Below are 19,503 nucleotides of genomic sequence, written 5' to 3'. Positions count from 1 at the left end.
CAGAAGTGTATATATTCTCTTTTAACATAAAAAAGTGACTCAAAATACTTTGAGAAGCTTTGCCATTCACACAAAAATAATATTTAATGGGTTTACGAACACAAAACGTGAAAATCCACACACAATTTGAATATCATAAGGAACAAAGGTATCAGTATAAAGAGAAAACATTTTCCCTTATGTCTCTTGATCCCTTTTCAGTGAAAAAAGCGTAGAAAAGTTGAATACTATACAATTCATGTACCAACTAAATTCACAATTCTAAAAAAAAATGGGCATCCTCATGTCCAAATATTTTCCAAAGTGCCCAAATAATATTTACATCAAATCCAAAGGGGGAAAAAAATCATTAAAAATATAAGATTTCAAGTTGTTTTGTAAGAAAATGGAAACATGTTTTCTGAATGAGGACCAGATGAACGCTGCGTAAAAGTAGTCCAAGCTGCGTCCGTTACGCACGGCTCAGGATGTCCGAGAGCTTGTTGATGTACTCGATGGTGTATTTAAGCGTCTGGATCTTGGTCAGGGGCTGGCCTCTCTTGCTGTAGTCCGGCGGAAGGTAGTCTCGGAGCTGGTGGAGAGCCTCTGCCAGGCTTCTCATCCGCATCTTCTCCCTCTCGCTGGCCTTCATGCGCCTTTTCTCGGACATCTTTGCTTTGCTTTGCCTCTGCTGAGTCCCTTTGCGCCCGCTGCATCCAAAAGAGAAATCCTTCATCTCCTGTCTGGAGATGGGGCGACACATCTCCGGCGATGAGCACAGCGATGAATCCAGGGGGGACAGTGGACAAACGGACTGCTGGTTTTCTCCAGATGCGCCCTCGATGCTCTCCCATTCGGATAGGATGGTTGCTGTAAAAGCTTCCAGATCCATGTTGGAAACCACACCGGTGCTCAGTGAGGCGGACAGAGTGAATATGGGGGCTTTTTTTCTGTGTTTTATATAGAAACAGATCTCCGGACCTTTATAGGTTTCCCTTAAAAAAAAAAAAAAAGTTCAAAGAACACCCAAAGTGCCAAAATAAGAGCTTCCCGGTTCGTTATCACCTTTGTGTGAACAAGGCCGAACAGACGGTTAATGTGATAGAAAGAAAAATAATTAGATTCCTTCTGTGGGAAATGACTCTTTAAAGTCTGCTCAGCGACAATTGTCAGTTTGATGTGATGTCTTAATGAAGGCTGGAGGTTCACCTGAGATGTTCACACTGATATGACAACTTAGGTCTGCGTGTGTCCTCACTATCCAAACAAACATCACTTTCATGGACAGTTCATCAAGATAGTTAAAGGTCAAAATCACAAGTTACTGCCCAATCATTGACCTTATGTAAACACTTTAAAATCTTTTCTAAAAGTTAACTTTAAGTAGGATGTTTCTTAAAAAAAAACTCTTTATGATTTAAACACATTGGTTTCTTTTATAGGTTTGAGTTTTCTAGAACTTGGAGATGTTATTTGGGGAAAGGATGCAGCCTCACCAGAGCTCCTGCCGGAGCTTTCATGTCTGAGGTGTGAGCCCTCACTCAGGATCAAGGGGACAAGCCACTGCTGTGTTGTTAAAAAAAACAACAACAAAAACAACAGTGGGTTAAACATCCTCTGTCCCCGCTTCCTTCTGCTGGAAAAAGACCCGTGGGAGAAAACAACAATATGAGCAGCAATAAAATGCGTCATTTTTCTTAAAATTCAGAAATTCTGGACAACTTCCACTTTTCTTTCAAAAACCCCCCCCCAAATAAATAAAATAAGTGGTTCATCTTTAAATTACAGTCATAGTTCTTACAATTTTTTCATGATTAAATAAGAGATTTAATTTTTCCCACCTTTTATTTTTCCCACAGACAAGTTTCCACAGTTCATGTTCCAATTTTTAAGGAAAGAATAAAACAAAAAGCAAGGAAAGTGTGAAGAAAAGTTGATAAAATACATGGATGGATGACCAGATAATGCGTATAATACACAGATGGATGGACAGCCTTGGTAGGACAGGGAATAAAGGAGGGAAAAATCCAAATTATTTCCACAGTTCCTTTTCTGTCCTGGATTGTCAAATCTTAGATTTTCCCAGACTCAATAAGGACCCTTATTCACACATAAAACAAAAATAGTTTAGACTTGGCTTAATTTCATATTCCTTGAAATGAGGTGTGGTAAAAGAAGAGTGGAAAGTTTGGACAATGGGAAAAATACCCAAATCAAAATCCAGATGATAAAGGAACCTTTTAAGTTTGCTTTCAGACACCACAGATACATTAAAAATTGAACTGGGTCACAATAATCTAAAAGAAATCAGATCTATAGCATTTTGCTTTTCTAAAAAAAACAGTTTTAAAGAAAATGGTATTAGAATTAAAGACAAAGAGTTTCAAACAGAGGATGATGAATGACGCTCACTTTAGAAGTTTTAGTCGTATTCTCTCGGCTAGTGGCAGAGGACTATCACTATTATTCACTGAATCGTTGATGATAGGTGAAGCTGGATTCTGCAGAATCCTATCATCTCTTACTTTAGCTGTTTGAATGTCCTGACAGCTATTTGTAGCTGATAAATCTGTTTTTTGTTCAGCCTTTCCCCATTGGCTCTGTGGTTTTGTTCCAATTATCTGAAGCTTTTGAGAATTCTTAGCATTAGCATCTGTAAACCGACCAGAGGCCGGTTTCAGAGGAAAGTCTGACAAGAAATTTTTCTTGGTTTTGCTTGTCAGTTTTGTTTTTGCTTGACGTTGAGATCCAGACTGCTGGTTTTCAACATCACTGTCCTCACTGGATGAGCCCCTTCCCATGCACACGCTCTTCTTCGAGGAATGTGATACGCCGCTGCTCTGTTTGTCCTTTTGTCCTGGGTTAGAATGGAATCTCTGCGGCAGAGCAGAGGATGACAACGAAGCAGATTTGACAAACTTATATTTCTGACAAGGCTTTTCTTGTCTATTAGATTTCTCCAGTGTCTTAATCTGATCCTCACGCAATGTTTTTTTGTGCTCTTCTGACCTTTGAATGCTTTCTTCTAAGCCACAATGTGTTTTGCATGTGAGCGGTTCCTTTTTATTACCTGTGCAGCCATTGCTGCCGTCACTGGAACATCCTCTGTTTGAAATAAGCAGCTCATAGTTGTGATGTTTCTTGTCTGCATTCCTCATGAGAATTCGGTCTCTCAGAGGACACTCAGTGTAGCACAGCTCTGGCTTTTTGAGTCCAGCTTGTGTTTCATCTCTGTCTGTGTTCTTAGTTTGCTCAGGCTCTGCAGGCTGGCTCGCCTGTGAGGAAGGCGAAGAGGTGAAAGATAAAGCCTCCCAGTCGATATCACTCAGATGTAAAGCGTCAATAACAGCAGAGACAGAAGGTGATGCGGTGGTCTCTGGTTCAAGATCAGGTAGGGGTTTTCGAACATGTTTGTCGCCTGCTTCTTTGCACTGCTTACGATTCACTGGAGTGTCCAAAAGGATAACTTCTGTCCCTTCAGAGCGTGAGCTGGAAGGGGGCGGAGTTTGAGGCTCGGTGGATCTGTCCGCTGAGAACGTCTGGAGCGTCATCTGAGCCAAGAGATCCGAGACGCCATCAGAAATATCAGAAGGTTTCTCCTTTTTCCTTCTGGCTTTCTTCTCTACAAAAACAAAAAAAGAGAGAGTGGAAACTCAAACATTTTCTCAGTCTTTCTTCATGAATGTAAAAAAAATCTTGTGGATACTTCTGATTTTAAACCCATTTTGATTAAAATTGGAGTTATGAAACCTGCAGCTCTGGCTCGTTGGGCCTTCCAAAAGTGGCTGTGAATAATTCTGGTTAAAATGACAAATAACTAGGCTGTACTTTTATGTATAGAAGCAATAAGAGAAGTTTAACTTTAACAATCCCTCTGTTTTCACAAGAACTGCATAGAAACTAAAGTAGGGAAATCTCAACCAACCAGCAAAAACTACTGTTAATATAAGTTTTGAATGTTGTTGAGTTTAAGAACTGACTGTCATAGACACACTATTACAACTGCTACCTATTTTTTAAATCCCTATATGGCTTTTAATGTAACTTCCTTAGATTTGCTCATTCAGGCATTTGTCTTACATGGTCTAAACTCTTAATCTATCTCAATGCAAATATGTGTGCCATTTTTTTAAAACAGCATGAAATGCAAATAAGTCCTGATTGATGATTACTACAGGGGATGAAAAAAAAACTAAAGTCAGCAAATCCTGTGAAACAGACACTTCACCCCAGCATTATTAAAGCCTCTGGCATGAGGTGGCGGAGCTGCTAAACCTTACATTTTCAGGTGTTAAGGCTACTTTTAGCGACAGCCTTAAAAACACATGTTAGCTTTGATCTGTTTAGCTGTGTGAGCACAAATTGGGGAGTCTGGGAAGCTTTTTAATTCAGCACAATGAGTATAAATAAACACCTTATTGGGAAAAACACTGCAAAAACACAGCATGTGGAAGAGTATGAATAACAGTCGCCTTACGTTTAGTTTTGTTCTCTTCAATCAGGGCTTTGCTTCTCAGGTAGTTTTCAACAACCTCTGGGAAAGCCGTGCGGAAAAGAGACTCTTCCTCCACCGTTCTCACCTCATGTTGTTCCTCAGTTGGTCGGTCCTCTGGAAACACATAATGCTCTGGACAAACAGGGAACAATAACTAACTTAGCTAAGACAAGTAAAACTATATTTTTTGTTCTTTATTATATTTCTGTTTTTATTTAAATCAAGAAATATATTTATTTTCCTGTAGAAATGAGCCTCTTTTAAAAACTTGTCAATTTCACCCCTCATCTGCAAAAAACTATTAGTTATTTTCATAGCAGATGTCTGTTTTAGTTAATTTAAGTCGTTATTTAAAGGCAGAAAAGGAAAAGGAAACATCTGTTCAACCATAGATTTAAAGGAATATTACCTTTAAAAAAGAGGACAGCGTTGTATCAGTGGAACAGATTGCCATTAGTTGTAAAAAGGGCAAAAAATGTCCGATGTTTTAAAGTCATTCTAAAAACTTGTTTTGGGAATAAAAGTTTCTTATTTCTTATTGAGAGTTTATTGTTGTTTTATTGTTTTTACTTTCACTTGTATGATATTTTAGTGTATACTCCTACTTGTAAATGTTTAAAACTCTTTATGCATTTACTTTGCTGATGGACCCCAGGAAGACTAGTTGCCACTCTGGTGGGCAACTAATGGAAATCCTATTAATGAATATGTAAATAAAGCAGAACACAATGAACAAAACACAAAGGCTGGTATTTACAAGGAATGTATATCTGCAAATTAGAGACTAATATAGTATAACTTCTATAAGTCATTTTTAACACCAAGAGGTAAGGAATACAAGATCAAATTGCAGTAATACTGGATAAAAAAAAATAAAAAAAAATACTGTAAATGTTAAGACAATAGTAACATTAGTGTAAAGATGGAAGAAAATATATAAGCTGGCATCATTTTATGCTTTTTGCCTCAATTTGACGGGAAAACAAAAATGTTAAAAAGGCAGAGGGAGGTGGAGGCATAAAATATTGTCTCTGTTTACTTTTATTATGTAAAAGTAATCAGAATACTGCAGGAAAATGTTATAAATCTGCCTCACATTTAACTTTCGATGTCAGTCTCTCTATATTTGATGATGCTACAAATTTATTCTGCCTAACAAAAAACAAAATATGTGAAGTTTTGACTGTTTTTTCAGCTGCTTTCTTTTCTTTCCCTTATATTTCTTTATAAAGTAAACTGAACCTAAACCATATGCAGATTTTCCTGATTTACTCATAGATTTGCACGTTTGTGATATTTTGATCACAGTTTGATCATAGTTAGAATAACAGTTTCTAGATCTATATGAAGGATGAGTTAAACATATACCAAACTCCAGGCTAAGTTTGTTGAATTGAGACTTTCTCAGCTCAGTGATGTCAAAAAGGCTTGTTAGTGACGTCTGCTTTGATATGACCGACTTCCCTTCTGAGGGAGGAAGCCGGTTTGGCACCTAGTGGCTGTTGTGACTGATCTGTCACCTCTGAACCCCACCTCACAGCCAGTCACTAACAGACAACTCGGCGACGAACACCCTGCACCCCAACTTAGTGCCCCGGTCTCACTAAGCTCACAAATCCAGCGTTTTCCCCCCTCTTGAGCATATAACCCAGTAACATTGCATTGCTTATTTAGGAAAGAAAGGAGGATTTTAACAGACCTGGAGTGCTCCAGACAACTTCAAAGCAAGCGACTGCGTTCCTCACCCGTGGTTTCAGTATTCTGATAGAGAAAATCAGAACAGTTATTTATAAAGGATGCCCTGCAAAAACTACAAGAAAACATTTTCATCACAATAACAGTTTTTAAGCTTAAATAAGAAAACATCATGAGTACCGGAGAGGCTTGAGTTGAGAAGGCACATTGTTTCTGAGTTTCCTGTTCATCAGCTCAGTGTAGGTCATCAGGATTAAAACTTTCTCACTGGTGTAGTGTTTTGGCCACTCCATCTTCTCATAAGCAAATTTCTATTAAGGACAAAAAACAGCCTTCAAATTCCCCTCACTTAGACTCAGTGGAGAATCTTTAACTTAGCAAAACAGGATTAAAAAAATGAAAATCTTACCTGCATCAGCAGCATATTTGGCTGTCTCCTCTTAAAATGTGCCACAGGTTTATCCTTGGAAACCAGAAACTCGTCTATAATCTGGAATTAGAGGAGAGTATCATGTTACCTGATTTTAAATTAGTATCTAAAAGCAGGTTGAAAACTGAATAAAACACAAACCTCTATGAACGGGAACTGCTGACAAGCCATTGTTTTCCTGAAAAAGAATTCAAATATTAAAAATATTTTTTCCCCCCTCATAGTTCACAAAATATCCCCAATTTAAAGAAACAAACTGTTCATTTCCTCATCTGGGAGCTTAAGAAAAAATGAGAAAATGGAAACAGAAGACAAAACAAACATTTCAGCTTTATACATTATTTGTAAATATTCAGGCTGGTCTAGATAAAAAAATAAATAAAAATACTAAGTATAATTTTTCTCTTACTTTACACTATCTTTTTCAACTCAGGATTCCATTGGTTCATGTCGATGATTTTCTTAATAGCAAAAAGGGTTTTCTTTACCGAGTCATTAGCAAAACCAGGCACTCGTTTATAAAAAAAATAATAAGAACTAAACAAGCAATGCACAAAAACAGCAAAGCCAACACTGTAAAACAAATGAAGGCATAACTAAAATCAACTAAAAAAGAATAAAATTAACAGAAAAAAATCAAAGTGCCTAGTTTCTGTAAATGTTTAATGAATCGTGATGCTTTCTCATCAGAAAGTCTGAATAAAGTCAAGAGACTTACAGTTTAGAGATGTGTAGAAATAATTGTGAGTTGAAATGGAAGGTTAACATACTGCTGGAGAATTTAGCATATTTTGTACAAATGAATTTAATTTATTTCGACTGATTAAGCAGATGTAATACAGCCCTACAATACTACCTGTACCAGCTGGAAAAAACAAATAACACTGCAGTACATCTGCAGTGATTTTTGTTAATGTCTGATGCTTTTTCTTTTATTTCCAGTTCGCTTTTTGTTTATAGTTCACTCCCATAAAAATGTTCACTCTGCTGTGAAGAGTTGATTTATGCTGTAATATAATCAAAGTTTTTTTTAGAGTCTAGCTTTTTGTTCAAACATATATTCTGTTGCCAGCCTTATAGATTTTAAATACATAGGTTTCACTCTGCTTTGGGGAAATGTATGAATAAAGTGATTGAGGTTATTTGGCTGAATTCCATGCATCTTTTATCTGCTGTATGTAAATGTCTTTTTGACTCCATCACTGTATTCACTTTTTTTCTTTTTTTATCTATTGGTTATGATCATCTGTTTAACAGAATACATACTTCCTGATGTTTGCTTCCAGAGACGAGGACTGGCGGCTCTGTTCGTAACAGTGCCAGTCGCACGGACACACATAATCGAAGTCCTGAGGCTGGCAGAAGCGTTGGCTGTCGCAGAGCACACAGCCGCCACGCTCGTGTGCCTTGGCTGAGCCTGAAAGCCAAAGATAAGCCCATCAGCCATCTCCTGCATCCCGAAATTTCAGGTTCTTACATTTCAGCACGGTGGATTAAATAGCATTAAACTGGCAGAGTGTGAAACGAATCTCTGCAAATTTGGTGGGCTCACCAGGATGTCGACATATGTTGCAGTGAGAAACCTTCTTTACAACTACATCAGGAATGTCTGTACTCTCTTGCTTCCACTGTTTGAACCTTAAGTGACCAAAGAAAAATGTAATCAGCAACAGTAGTTCAAGCAGCGCATATTTTAGCAATGAAATGAGTGTTTAAACGAGCACTTTCCACCTCTGCAGAAGTGACTGTCCTCCAAGAGTCTGTATAAGCCTCATGGCCTGCTCTCTGCCAACACCGGGTATACCCTAAGGGAACCATAGAAATGTACAGTTAACAGATAGATATAGTAAGAATTCAGAAATAAAGTAACTAGTAAGGTAGTCTTCACTACCTTAGGGATGTAATCACATCCCAATAGAACGGCCAATCCAACAAGATTCTCTCTCGACAGGTTCAGCTCAGTTTGCACTCGAGATGCTTGGTAACAATCTACCTGAGGGTCCTGGTGACAAAAACAAACATCCCAATTAGACAGATGTGTTGTTTTTAGGTTAGGATTAGGGGAGTTAATTACAATTTTTAAGGCTATGATATTGATCAACAATATAGGTCCATACATTCAGGTCTGGACTATTCAAAGTGGCAATTTACAGGCCCCGGATTGTAATTCAGGAGAGATACAAATAAGATTAAGTATTTTTGGAGATATAGACCTTTTTATTTATAATCTTTCAATAAGAAGTGATAGGTAAAATACAAAATAGTTTTTTTTTTTTTTTATAATCACACTTTCTTCATTTTTGTTCTTTTCACAGTGAGGACCTCATCTATCCAGTGACTTTCACCAAAAAAATAACTTAACTGCCCCCAAACCTGCTGTTAATAATTTCTTTAAAACTTGTATAGGAGTTGCCCAAATCCTTTTTTTTTTTTTATGAGAAAACAATTGCAGGAATTACAATTGCCCTGCGACTCTAAAGTTGGGGGTTTGATTCCAGCCTTCCCTGGGCAAGCCACATAACCCCATGTTTCCTGCGTATAAATGAGCGCGGTTTATTTTTAGAAATAAACCGACTCCATACATATCCATACATATAAATACATTCTACGGAAAGCAATCAACTCCAAAATTATTTCCAAACTTGATGCCTTTCTTTTATCAGGGCAAAAATGCCCCTTTAAAGGTTAGATCTGCAGAAACTTTCTCAACAAGCTCTAATTTATCAATTTAATGACATAGTTGCACATAGTTTTAGGTTCTGCAGGTAGAAAAATATTTACAACATATTCTGCTTAGTTTATTTTTTTGGGTCATTTTGTCTCAGCAAATGTTGCCCAGGTGAGAAATGCTTTGAAAACCTCTGCTTACATTGATACCATCTCCAAATAAACGGGTTAAAAATCAGTTTAATCAGAACAATTATCTTACTTTTTAACTCAATTGTTACAGATTCATATTTTCTTGTACATTTCCAATTTCAGCTCCGTCTCATTAAATTCCAACCCTATTATGTTCTAAGGTTTTATCTTAACCTGCATTGACATACTTTACTGTTCATATTGAAGTTCCTGTAAACTGTCCGAGCCCCATACAGGAAAGCATCTCCATCGTTTGTGATGCAGCCATCAACCAGCCCCGCTGAGTCCAGGTAAGCACACATGGCCTCTGCTTCCCCGGCAGCCGTCACCCAGGGCACACCCAGGTAGTCCAGCATCTCAGCACACTGCAGGACACAAATAATGAAGAGTTGGGACAGGTTTTTATTTTTTATTTTTATTTTACATCCAGTGGTAAAAAAAAGAGCAGAACTAACCTCTCGGAGTACAGCGTTAAAGCGCCCTCTGCTGGTACTTGGGGCTGACTTTGAGACCTGTCCTTTTCTGGAAGCTCCAAATCTCATTTCTGTCCTTTTACTCATGGTTTCTGATTTAAGTTTAGGAGCTTGGCCTTCCATGACAAAAACGAGCTTCACCCCCATCAGTGTGAGCGAAGATACTCTGAAAAATAAATTCCTGCCCATAGAAAGCATTGTGTTGGTTTTAACACTTACAACCCAGACATTTCTGTTAAATAAATCAAACTCATAGAATATATTTTAGTATCTGGATTTTTTTTGTTTGTACTTTTTTTTGTTTAGGTTTAATAAGGATAAAATGCTGTTTCCCAAAAAAAGCATCTCTACCTGTCTCTGGCGAAACCACAAGAGGCCTTAGGAAACCAATCAGAGATTTGGAAGGTATAGTCATTTGTATTTTGCTTGTTTTACCATAATTTGTACATGTGTAATCAGAATCTCTACTTACAAAGCAAAATGTTTGAGCCATATTTATAAAACATTGCATGGATGCTGAGTTAACAACTGTAGATTTAGAGTTTTTACACTTTTCCACACATTAACAAAAAAGACAAATCTGCATGTTAAAAAAAAAAAGGTTTCTGGTCACAAAAACACTGACGGTCATTGTGTGGAAAATAAAGGAGTGTAATTCATCAAACAAATGTTTATTTTTTGTTTTGCTTATGTTTAGATGTATATTTAAATAATAGAAAATTATTCTTATACATTTTTATGAATGTAAATATGGTAGATATATTACTTTAGCAGAAATATTAATAATTGTTGCTTTTCTATTTGTATTAAAAGTAATAGGACTATGTGACAGACTTAAATTTTAAGCTTGTGTAAATACCTTGATTAAAGAGCTGTTTTTACTTAAAGTTATCATACTTTGGTAATTTCAGTGACCCAAGTCTAGGTTAAATTAAAGGCAGTGGGATTATTGTCATAACTCACTGTATTATTTAAGCATATTATGCAAGAAGAATATGACATTTAATTTTTTATTTTTACAAATGTTAAACAGGTGGTGAAAGTATTCAAGATTGGGTCATGGATCAAACTGACCAAGATGGGAAAAGACAAGCCTCTACATCTAATACTGTGAAATCGTGAAGATCCAAGGATGTGTTTCTCATTGGAAATATGTGGTCCGCCCAACAACTTAAATTCTTCCCTGTTTTTTGTGCAAACCTCCAAAAAAGGCAGGCACCTGCTATATATACACATATATATTAGGGAACACCAGACACATTTGTTTGCATGCTGCAGTTTATGTAAATATGCTGCCCTCTAGAGGTCAGCTGCGGTACATGTGTAAATGTTCAGATGGATATTTTCTTTCCTCTTTCATTCTGGAAGTTAAAATAAACACTCTGTGTATACAAAATGACAATAAAGATGTCTAAGTCTGTCCCAATATGAACCCCTTAGATCTTGTTTTGGGGCCATTAGCCCCAAACTGGCACACTTACATGTGAAGTGGACCTCTTTGTAAATCAAATATTGTAAAATCAACATCCTATTTTTCCAGATTCTCCCTACCATTTTTTCAATGGGTCTGGGTTATTTTGTACCTTTTTTTTTGGAAGCCTTTCATTATCATACCTGAGCAAATACGTCAAACAAGTTATGGTGGATTGCTTGCGAATTTAAATGTTCAGCTGTGTGTTTTTATTTTTTAATGAACCATGCAGGATATATCTTGTATCTTACCTCAGATGGGGCTTAGTAACTCTGCCCATCATGGCCTGGACATGCTGAGCTTCACAGACCCATAAACTCAGGTCCACTGCCAGAGTCTTTCCGCTAAGACTGTACAAAGGCACCGACTCACGAACTGGCTCAACGATGGACCACAGATCGTGAACACCCATGATTTGATAAATCAAACAAAATTCAATTTCAGAAAATGAACGGAATTAAACACACGGGGAAAAAAACACAGAGGCGGAACAAGACAAAAGTTTTCAAATCCTGGCGCCGTTGGTCTGCGTCACATATCGCTTCCTTTCTTCTTTAACGGGGATTATGTAAATTATTTGTAATATCTAAACTAACAAAAAAGTTCATCAACAGTCCGTTTTTGATTTACGTTCGTTATTTTAGATCGACCAAAGTAGGAAAGTAGGGAAGACTATCACAAAATACACCAAAGCCTACTTTCAAAAAAGACGACGTCATTTCTGTGCGACTTCACTTCACCGTTGCTATGGTTACTCAGCGTTTGCTTATGTGCTGCTGATAATTTCAGCCATGGGCTCCAAAATTATTTTAGAAATCGTTGGCCTGATTAAAGATCCATCTTTCCATGTTGCCAAACATTTAGCCGAGGTAAAATCATGTAAATAGTATTTCCCACCCTTTGATTAAATGATTAATTCAAGGCTTCACTTCTGTCATTGCAGGGACTCAGGGACCGCTTTCCTGATGAATTTTTGGATCCAAAACTTGTGCCACTTCTTGAATTTGACTGGCACACATATCTATGCAACAAGAAGCAGGTAGGTGTTCTAATTCAAGAAATTATTAAAAAAACAAAACAGTAATCATTGGAGGTGTTTAAAAATACGTTTGTAGAAGTTAGAGTATTAACTTAAGGTTTTTACTCCTGTAAAAGTGTAAAAGTACCCTTTTTAAAAATACCTGAAGTATAAAAGTAAAAGTAATGCAAGAAAAAATGTTAAGAAGCTTTAAATCTCATACTTGTTACTGCACTACCCTATTAAAGGAAAATGTTTCTACAAATCTGGATGAAAATGTCCTTATAATAAATGTTCTTAGTTTTATAATTAATAGGAACAGTGTCAAATTTAACTTTGCATCATCTTGAAAAATTATTTATTTTGGTAAGTGGCCATCAACAGGTTAGTGTCAACCACAAAGAAATTAATTGTCTGGATGAAAAAAATTGTTTTGATGTCTTTTTGAAAAAAAAAAATACAAACAGGCCATTACAAAATAAATGAAATAAAGCTAACAAGTCTATTTGTAAAAAGTAAGGAGTAGAATGTAGAGATAATTGCAAAAACATTTAAGGATTAGAAGTAAAAAGTTGTCTAAAAAACAACTACTCTGGTAAAGTATAGATAGCCAAAACTTCTACTTAAGTAAGGTAATTAAGTATTTGTACTTTGTTATTTGTCACCTCTGGTAATCATACCCCTTGATTTTATTTTTTTACACATTACCATATTAATAGTGACAAACTTCAATGTTTTATAATGGGAATTTCAGGGTTTGCTAACTGGGAAAATTAGATAAAAATAAGATAAAATTTGAAAATTAGATACTTCTTGGCCATGCATTGTCTTTCATCTGTCTTTCCATTTCTCTTTGTGTGATTTAATTTTTAGATCTTTTAAATCAAACCCAAATTAAATTAGACCCCTAATTTAGTTTTTTAATTTAAGGATAGTTCCTTTTTTAAGGGACCATAGGCAACCCAAATTGTATCTGATAGTTTTGAACCAAAACTAAATCATTTAGGTTTTGCAAGATTTTTACCTTTAAAAACCTAATTTGAAAAGTACGGCATGTAATCATAAATTTAATTTCAGTTTAAATACTGTGAATCCATTAAGGCCTCAGAGGTTTGCAAGGGATTATTGAGCAATCGGCCTTATGTAGACAGAGACAAACCAGGCATATCTGGGAAAAATAGAGGAAAGGTTAAAGCAGGATGACATTATAAATCAGTATCCTAAATTTTTGAGATTTCACAGAGCACTGTTAAATCCATTACCCCAAACCTAAAAGATATTTGGCAAGACTGCAAACCTACGCAAAGCCATGGGAATACCTCTATCTTTAGGAGCCAAAGGAAAGCTGGTCAGAGTTCACTGTTAGATAGATGGAGGTAAATTCAATCTAACTCTGGAAGACATCCTGCTACAGGTTTGAATATCAAATGATTCATTTTCCAGAAAGATAACAGCCCTAAAACCCCAACAAGATCTGCAATGCAATGGTTTAGATCAAAGAATATTTTGTCTCAATATGACCCAGTCACAGTCCAGACATAAACACATTTAAATATATAGTAAGTTGAAAACAAAAAGGAGATTTAAAGATACTTCTCTTTTGTCAGGCTGAGCTTGAACTATTTCAGTAAGAAGAATTTACAAAAATATATTTCTCTAAATGTACACAATTGCAGAAGGGTATAAATAGTTTTGCATAGACTAATCATGACAAAATGTTTCAAATTAAGCTTAAAGTGTAGGGATATTAGGTAAATTATTTTATTCTTATTTCATTTTACAAGTAATAAAATAGATACAGAGACCCTTAGTCTTTTTATCTGAGTAATACCATAGAACTAAAGAATAAAAAAATCAACATCAAATGTTCCAATGAAATAAATGTTACACAAAAAGCAACTAATCAGATATGAAAAGCTAAACCAGTGCAATGACAAAACAAATAAAACATTTCAAACACTTTTTAGAATTAAAAAAGACTATAGTGTACATTTTGCTGCGATTACCTGAGATGAGCAATAATAATATTGTTATAAATAAAACCTCTGAGTGTGCACAAAGCTGAAGGCTGTAATGCTGCACTCCCACACAGATATTATCTCTCTGTATTTCGACACCATTGTTATTCTAAAATGCTGATTCACAACACGACTATTGTTGTGAACTTGTGATTTCAGGAGCTGCGGGGTGAAATGTGGCAGTACTCCAGCAACATGATATGCTTCCTTAACGGCATTCTCCTCGGTAATGAGAAGCAACTCGCCATCTGGGCTGAGAATCAGTGGAATTTCTCTATCAGTCATCCAGAGGATTTCTATATGGCTTTAACTGAAGAGCACTACACCAAACACCTCCAGAAGACTGGAGTAAGCTCACACCACAGTAACAAAAAGTACAGAAAAACACAGTAGAATGATGGCAAATAGGCATCCAGTTGGATGTTAATTATTCTAATTGTCTGTGTCCTTTGTGAAGCAGGTGATCTGATTTATTGCAACTTCAAACTGTGTCCCCTTGCTAGGATGTTCTTAAGCTGTATCAGAATAAAAATATATACTAAACAGGTCATAAGAAGGAGAAGATGAACAATAGTGAAACATCATAAAGATTTCAAGTGTGATTTTGTGCCCAGTCACTCCCACTTCAGTAATATTTGTTAGCAAGAAGCCAGTTTTAGAAAATTATGGTTCTCAACTTCTTGTTGTTTGGGACTCTAATAGTAACTCTTCTAAAGCTTGTTTTCATCTTTTGTTCAATGTTTTCAAGCATTGCTCAGATGTAATTTGGGTTTTATATGAGAACAATGAAAATGCTCATTATACATGTGAGCTTTGAGTGCTTGAAACTGCTTTTTTGTTACCGTTGTTTGGTTTATCCATCTTTTATTAATAATCTCAGTGAGTCTTTTCCTGATTGAAGAAAGGCAACAAAAATAAGTCATATTATGGAATTAGTATTTAAAATTATAAACAACATTCAAACCTATTTACGTATCCATTATTCTATCCACAACCATTGAAAGAATAGCTTATGAATACATTTTTTTCTACATTTTTAGCACTATTTTGTGTCTTATTTTGAAAACAAACAACATCATGTAACTATGATGTGCAGCCTTACCTGGATTTTTAGTGCTGTGGGTGGTGTTTTAAGAAACCATCACTCAGGACTACTGTAGCTCATCTTGTGGTACTTCAGCTTTCTCATGTGCTCTGTTTATTTTGTCTTATTCATCAATCTGTACAAATGCTTGCGAGTTTAGTTTGAAGTGACACAAGGAACGTAATGCAACAGCTGCTAAACCTACTGATAAGATAAGAAGCTTTGAAGCAGTGATTGAAGGTTTTTTACTGATTGCCTCATTTGATGTTTTGATAAAAGGATTGTTGATAGCATAAGCATGTTTATTTTGGGCTCAGAATGGAATCTGGTTAGCTCCTTTAGGTGAAGTAAAGCTGTAAATTATTGGTAATGTGTCCATGGATGGACGGACGGATGAGTGCATCTGTTATGCAGTTCTGAAAAAATGCAAGTATTCAATGTTTATGGTGATGATCATGTCTTTATCTAATATTCATTGCCGCAATTAGTGCAAATTCCTAATAGTTTATGTATCTACAGAACTTTAATGTGAGTTGGTGATTCCAGACAATGATGAATAATGATGAATAACAAAAATACCGCTCAGAAGAGGCAAAAATACCACAAAAAAGATCTAACCAAGATTTTTAGGGCAAATTTGGTTTTTACCAAGTGTTTTTTTTTTTTTAACTAATTGGATTTTGATTAAGTTGATTAAGAATTAAAACAGTCTTTTTTTTTTATATTCCAACTTTCATCCTTTGTTTTAGCATAGGTTTGTTTTCATGGACGTCCAGATAGCAGATGAAGCAGTTGGGCGGTTATATTTTGAGGTGAGACCTTTTGGGTCAAATGTATGCTGTTACTTTCTAACATAAGGCTTATAAAAAGACTTTACTGAACAATAAATTTGTAATATATGATAAAACAAATTATTAATGTAGATCAGCATGTCTTCTTTTCTCTCCTCAGCTGTTCTCAGATGTGTGTCCAAAGACATCAAAGAACTTTGAGGCCCTGTGTACAGGAGAGCATGGATTATCACAGAGTGACTTCCCACTCCACTACAAGGACTCTCAGTTTCATCGCATTGTGCCTTACGGCTGGGTGCAAGGTGGAGGTGCTACAAGAGGCCACTGGGTCACCTATTACTTTTCAATAGCTTCATAAATATTCAGAATCTATATATCAAGATTATATATGTGGAAAACCGTAACAGGAAGTAACAGGAAATTTGCTAATACTGATTTAAATGTCTTTGCATTTAATACATAATGAGTCAAATGACGGATTAGTGTTTTTTAACATGGGTGTTTCATGATTACATTTTAACATTTTGGGGACTATTAAATCAGGCCAAATAAATGGTGCACTAATCCAAACACATGGCTTATGTATCCTTATAAATTACACAGAATGTTCAATATAGACTCAACATCCTGAATGTGGGACATCATGAGTGTGGGAATTAACTGTGTGGGAATTAGAATTAAAATCTGTTTGCCCTCACAACAGGATCCTAGTAAAGTTGCAATTTTCTTTAAGCAATTTCCTGGCCTATACAAACCAACTCAGATCTGCTTTACATGATCTAAATTCTCTCTCTCCATTTTGAAAATGGGTGGAGAGGAATGGGCTTGGGTGCCAGTGTATATTTATTGCCCAGGGTAACAGAAAAACACTATGCGTTGCATTTTTGCGATCCTTCAGCCAAGTGGAGTCAAGTGATTTCTTGATTCTACTGGTCAGGCAGGAATTTGATGATTAAATGAGTGGGGAATTCAATCTTCAAAATAGCTCCAGCTATTTTGCATAGCCTCCCTCTCACTGATTAATTAAAAAATATATATTTTTAAAATTACCTTTTGTATTTCCTTGTGTCATCTATTCTAGGATTTGTTTGATGATCTGAAACCTTAATATGTGACAAAAAAAATAGCAAAAAAGGGGAAGAGCTCTTAAAAGGAGGGCATATAATTCTTTTCCATCAGATTATTAGACTAAAATATATTTGAAGTTACTGTTACCTGAGGGCTGTACCTGCACAGTCATTTTCCATTTCACCCTCTGCAGATATTTCTCCTGGGAGTAAAGGTAATGGGGGCGAGTCAATCTATGGAGCCACTTTTGAAGGTACCAACAGAAATTACTTAAATCACAGACTTTATTTTACTCTTATCCGACTCAACATGTGACCATCTTGCCTTTTAGATGAAAGTTTTGCTGTTTCCCACTCTAAGAGAGGCATTTTGGGAATGGCCAACAAAGGTCCCCACAGCAATGGATCCCAGTTCTACATCACCTTGCAACCGACGTCCTGGATGGACAAAACCTATGTAGCCTTTGGGTTTGTTTAACTACTATTTTTAAGAGAACTCAATTGATTAACTATATATATATATATATATATATATATATATATATACACACATAAACTCCAATCATACTGTTTTTTTTCTATTTCTAGTCAAGTTGTCGAAGGTGTAAACGTCCTGAAGAGACTAGAAGAGGCTCCAACTTGCAATGAGAGACCCAAATATGAGTGTAAAGTGGCAGCTTGTGGAGTGCTACCACTGTAACTCCAGAAGCTTTTCTCTGGTGTTTCTGGTGCTGCAGATACATTAACTAAGTTTTTTTTCCCTTCTCAGTGAGCAAGTATATCAATAAAAAGAAAAGGTTAAAGAAATTATATTTCAAAGTTTCTTCAATGGTGGCTAATTCAATCTGAACAACAGGCAAAACAACAAACAATTCTTGTTCATTTTCAGATATACATGCTGGATTTACATATAAATGTGTACTTTAAGCAGGAGTTACCAAAGTATGGGTCGGGACCCTACAAGAGGTCGCAAGAAACCAAGTCGGGGGCCGCGAAAGGGTTTTAACAATCATTGTGATGTGACGCCTGAGGTTTATCCAGGTCCAAAATATATGATAAAATACATAAATGTGAACATCATATTAAATAATGTACTTTGAAATAGATAAAGTATTTATTTATTTTGTTTAATGCACATTGCAAATATTAAATATACTGCTAAATTCTAAAATGCACAATAATATTCCATTAAATAAATAAAAATATATCTAAAATGGCTAGACTGATTAAATAAATATTATTCATAGACACATGAGTGAAATATGAAATATACACCTTAACAGTAAAATTGAATGTTCCATTAAATAATGAAATATACATTTAAAATTAGGAATGAAATCAATAAATGTTAGTTTATAGAAGTACTTCACTTTTTAGGAAACACAAAGCCAGACAGACGACCTACAAGCCAGCTCTTATGTCAGAGGATGAAGAGAACACATCCAGCCAGTCACAGTCAGAGAAACAGGACTACTCTGAAAAACAGGCCGATCTCGCCAATCTTGAACATCTATAAACAAAAGTGTTGATGGCAGCAGCACAGCTGATATTTCTCTTCAGGAAATTAAACAGCAAAATAGGAACAGACCAGATGAAACTACTCTGAGAAAAAGCAGAGAGAACATAGTGCTAGAGATTGAACAAACAAATTCAGCAGAGTGGGAGAATAGAGGTTTGATGGAGCAGAATGATAAAAAAGGGGTCCCTAAGTCCTCCAGCAGTCTCAGCCTATAGCAGCATAACAATAGAGATAGCTCAGGATAACCTGAACCACTTTAACAGAAATCACAATAATAGAATTAGTAATTTAATATGATTATATTTAGTTTTTTTATATATGTAATCACAAAGATGGCTGAGGGGATCATGTTTAAAGCCATACTTTAAATCTAAATTAACCCCGTTTTTGATGAAGGAAATTAGAGTACAACTATAAAATAAAACGTTAAATGGGATAATATTACAAAAATATAGCGCAATGGTTCCTATTACTGTTTTAAAGTTGAGCGTTTGTCGTTTTTTCCGATAAAGGGTAAAAAAAATCCCCACGTCGGTTCCGATCATCGCTCGTTTCTTCCGTGTTTCCTGCCCACTCTTGTTTTTTTTCTCACCCCGCCCATAAG

General features: G+C 35.9%; 3 protein-coding genes across 3 annotated transcripts; 1 reads left to right on the top strand and 2 right to left on the bottom strand.

Annotated features, from left to right (window-relative positions):
* Positions 1-95: 95 nt before the first annotated feature.
* Positions 96-1,510, bottom strand: msgn1 (mesogenin 1). The gene has a single exon (XM_015369769.1). It carries the CDS (start codon positions 869-871, stop codon positions 452-454), a length of 420 nt encoding a protein of 139 aa, XP_015225255.1. The 5' UTR covers positions 872-1,510; the 3' UTR covers positions 96-451.
* A 288-nt stretch (positions 1,511-1,798) lies between these two features.
* On the bottom strand, positions 1,799-12,102 carry gen1 (GEN1, Holliday junction 5' flap endonuclease). The gene is made up of 13 exons (XM_015369442.1): positions 11,654-12,102; positions 9,914-10,112; positions 9,647-9,823; positions 8,491-8,601; positions 8,331-8,404; positions 8,152-8,237; positions 7,866-8,016; positions 6,741-6,777; positions 6,579-6,659; positions 6,350-6,480; positions 6,174-6,235; positions 4,457-4,606; positions 1,799-3,601 (listed from the first exon to the last, which is right to left on the bottom strand). Exons 1-13 carry the CDS (start codon positions 11,812-11,814, stop codon positions 2,388-2,390), a joined length of 2,634 nt encoding a protein of 877 aa, XP_015224928.1. The 5' UTR covers positions 11,815-12,102; the 3' UTR covers positions 1,799-2,387.
* On the top strand, positions 12,102-18,115 carry ppil6 (peptidylprolyl isomerase like 6). Its single transcript, XM_015369453.1, has 8 exons — positions 12,102-12,271; positions 12,346-12,441; positions 14,598-14,786; positions 16,272-16,334; positions 16,474-16,621; positions 17,575-17,634; positions 17,713-17,848; positions 17,969-18,115. Exons 1-8 carry the CDS (start codon positions 12,194-12,196, stop codon positions 18,078-18,080), a joined length of 882 nt encoding a protein of 293 aa, XP_015224939.1. The 5' UTR covers positions 12,102-12,193; the 3' UTR covers positions 18,081-18,115.
* The last annotated feature ends 1,388 nt before the right edge of the window (positions 18,116-19,503 follow it).

Source organism: Cyprinodon variegatus, unplaced genomic scaffold, assembly GCF_000732505.1.
Source record: "Cyprinodon variegatus isolate N-32 unplaced genomic scaffold, C_variegatus-1.0 Scaffold38, whole genome shotgun sequence".
Taxonomy (NCBI): Eukaryota; Metazoa; Chordata; class Actinopteri; order Cyprinodontiformes; family Cyprinodontidae; genus Cyprinodon; species Cyprinodon variegatus.
Note: the sequence above shows the minus strand (reverse complement) of the source record. Positions and strands in the feature narration are given on the sequence as shown.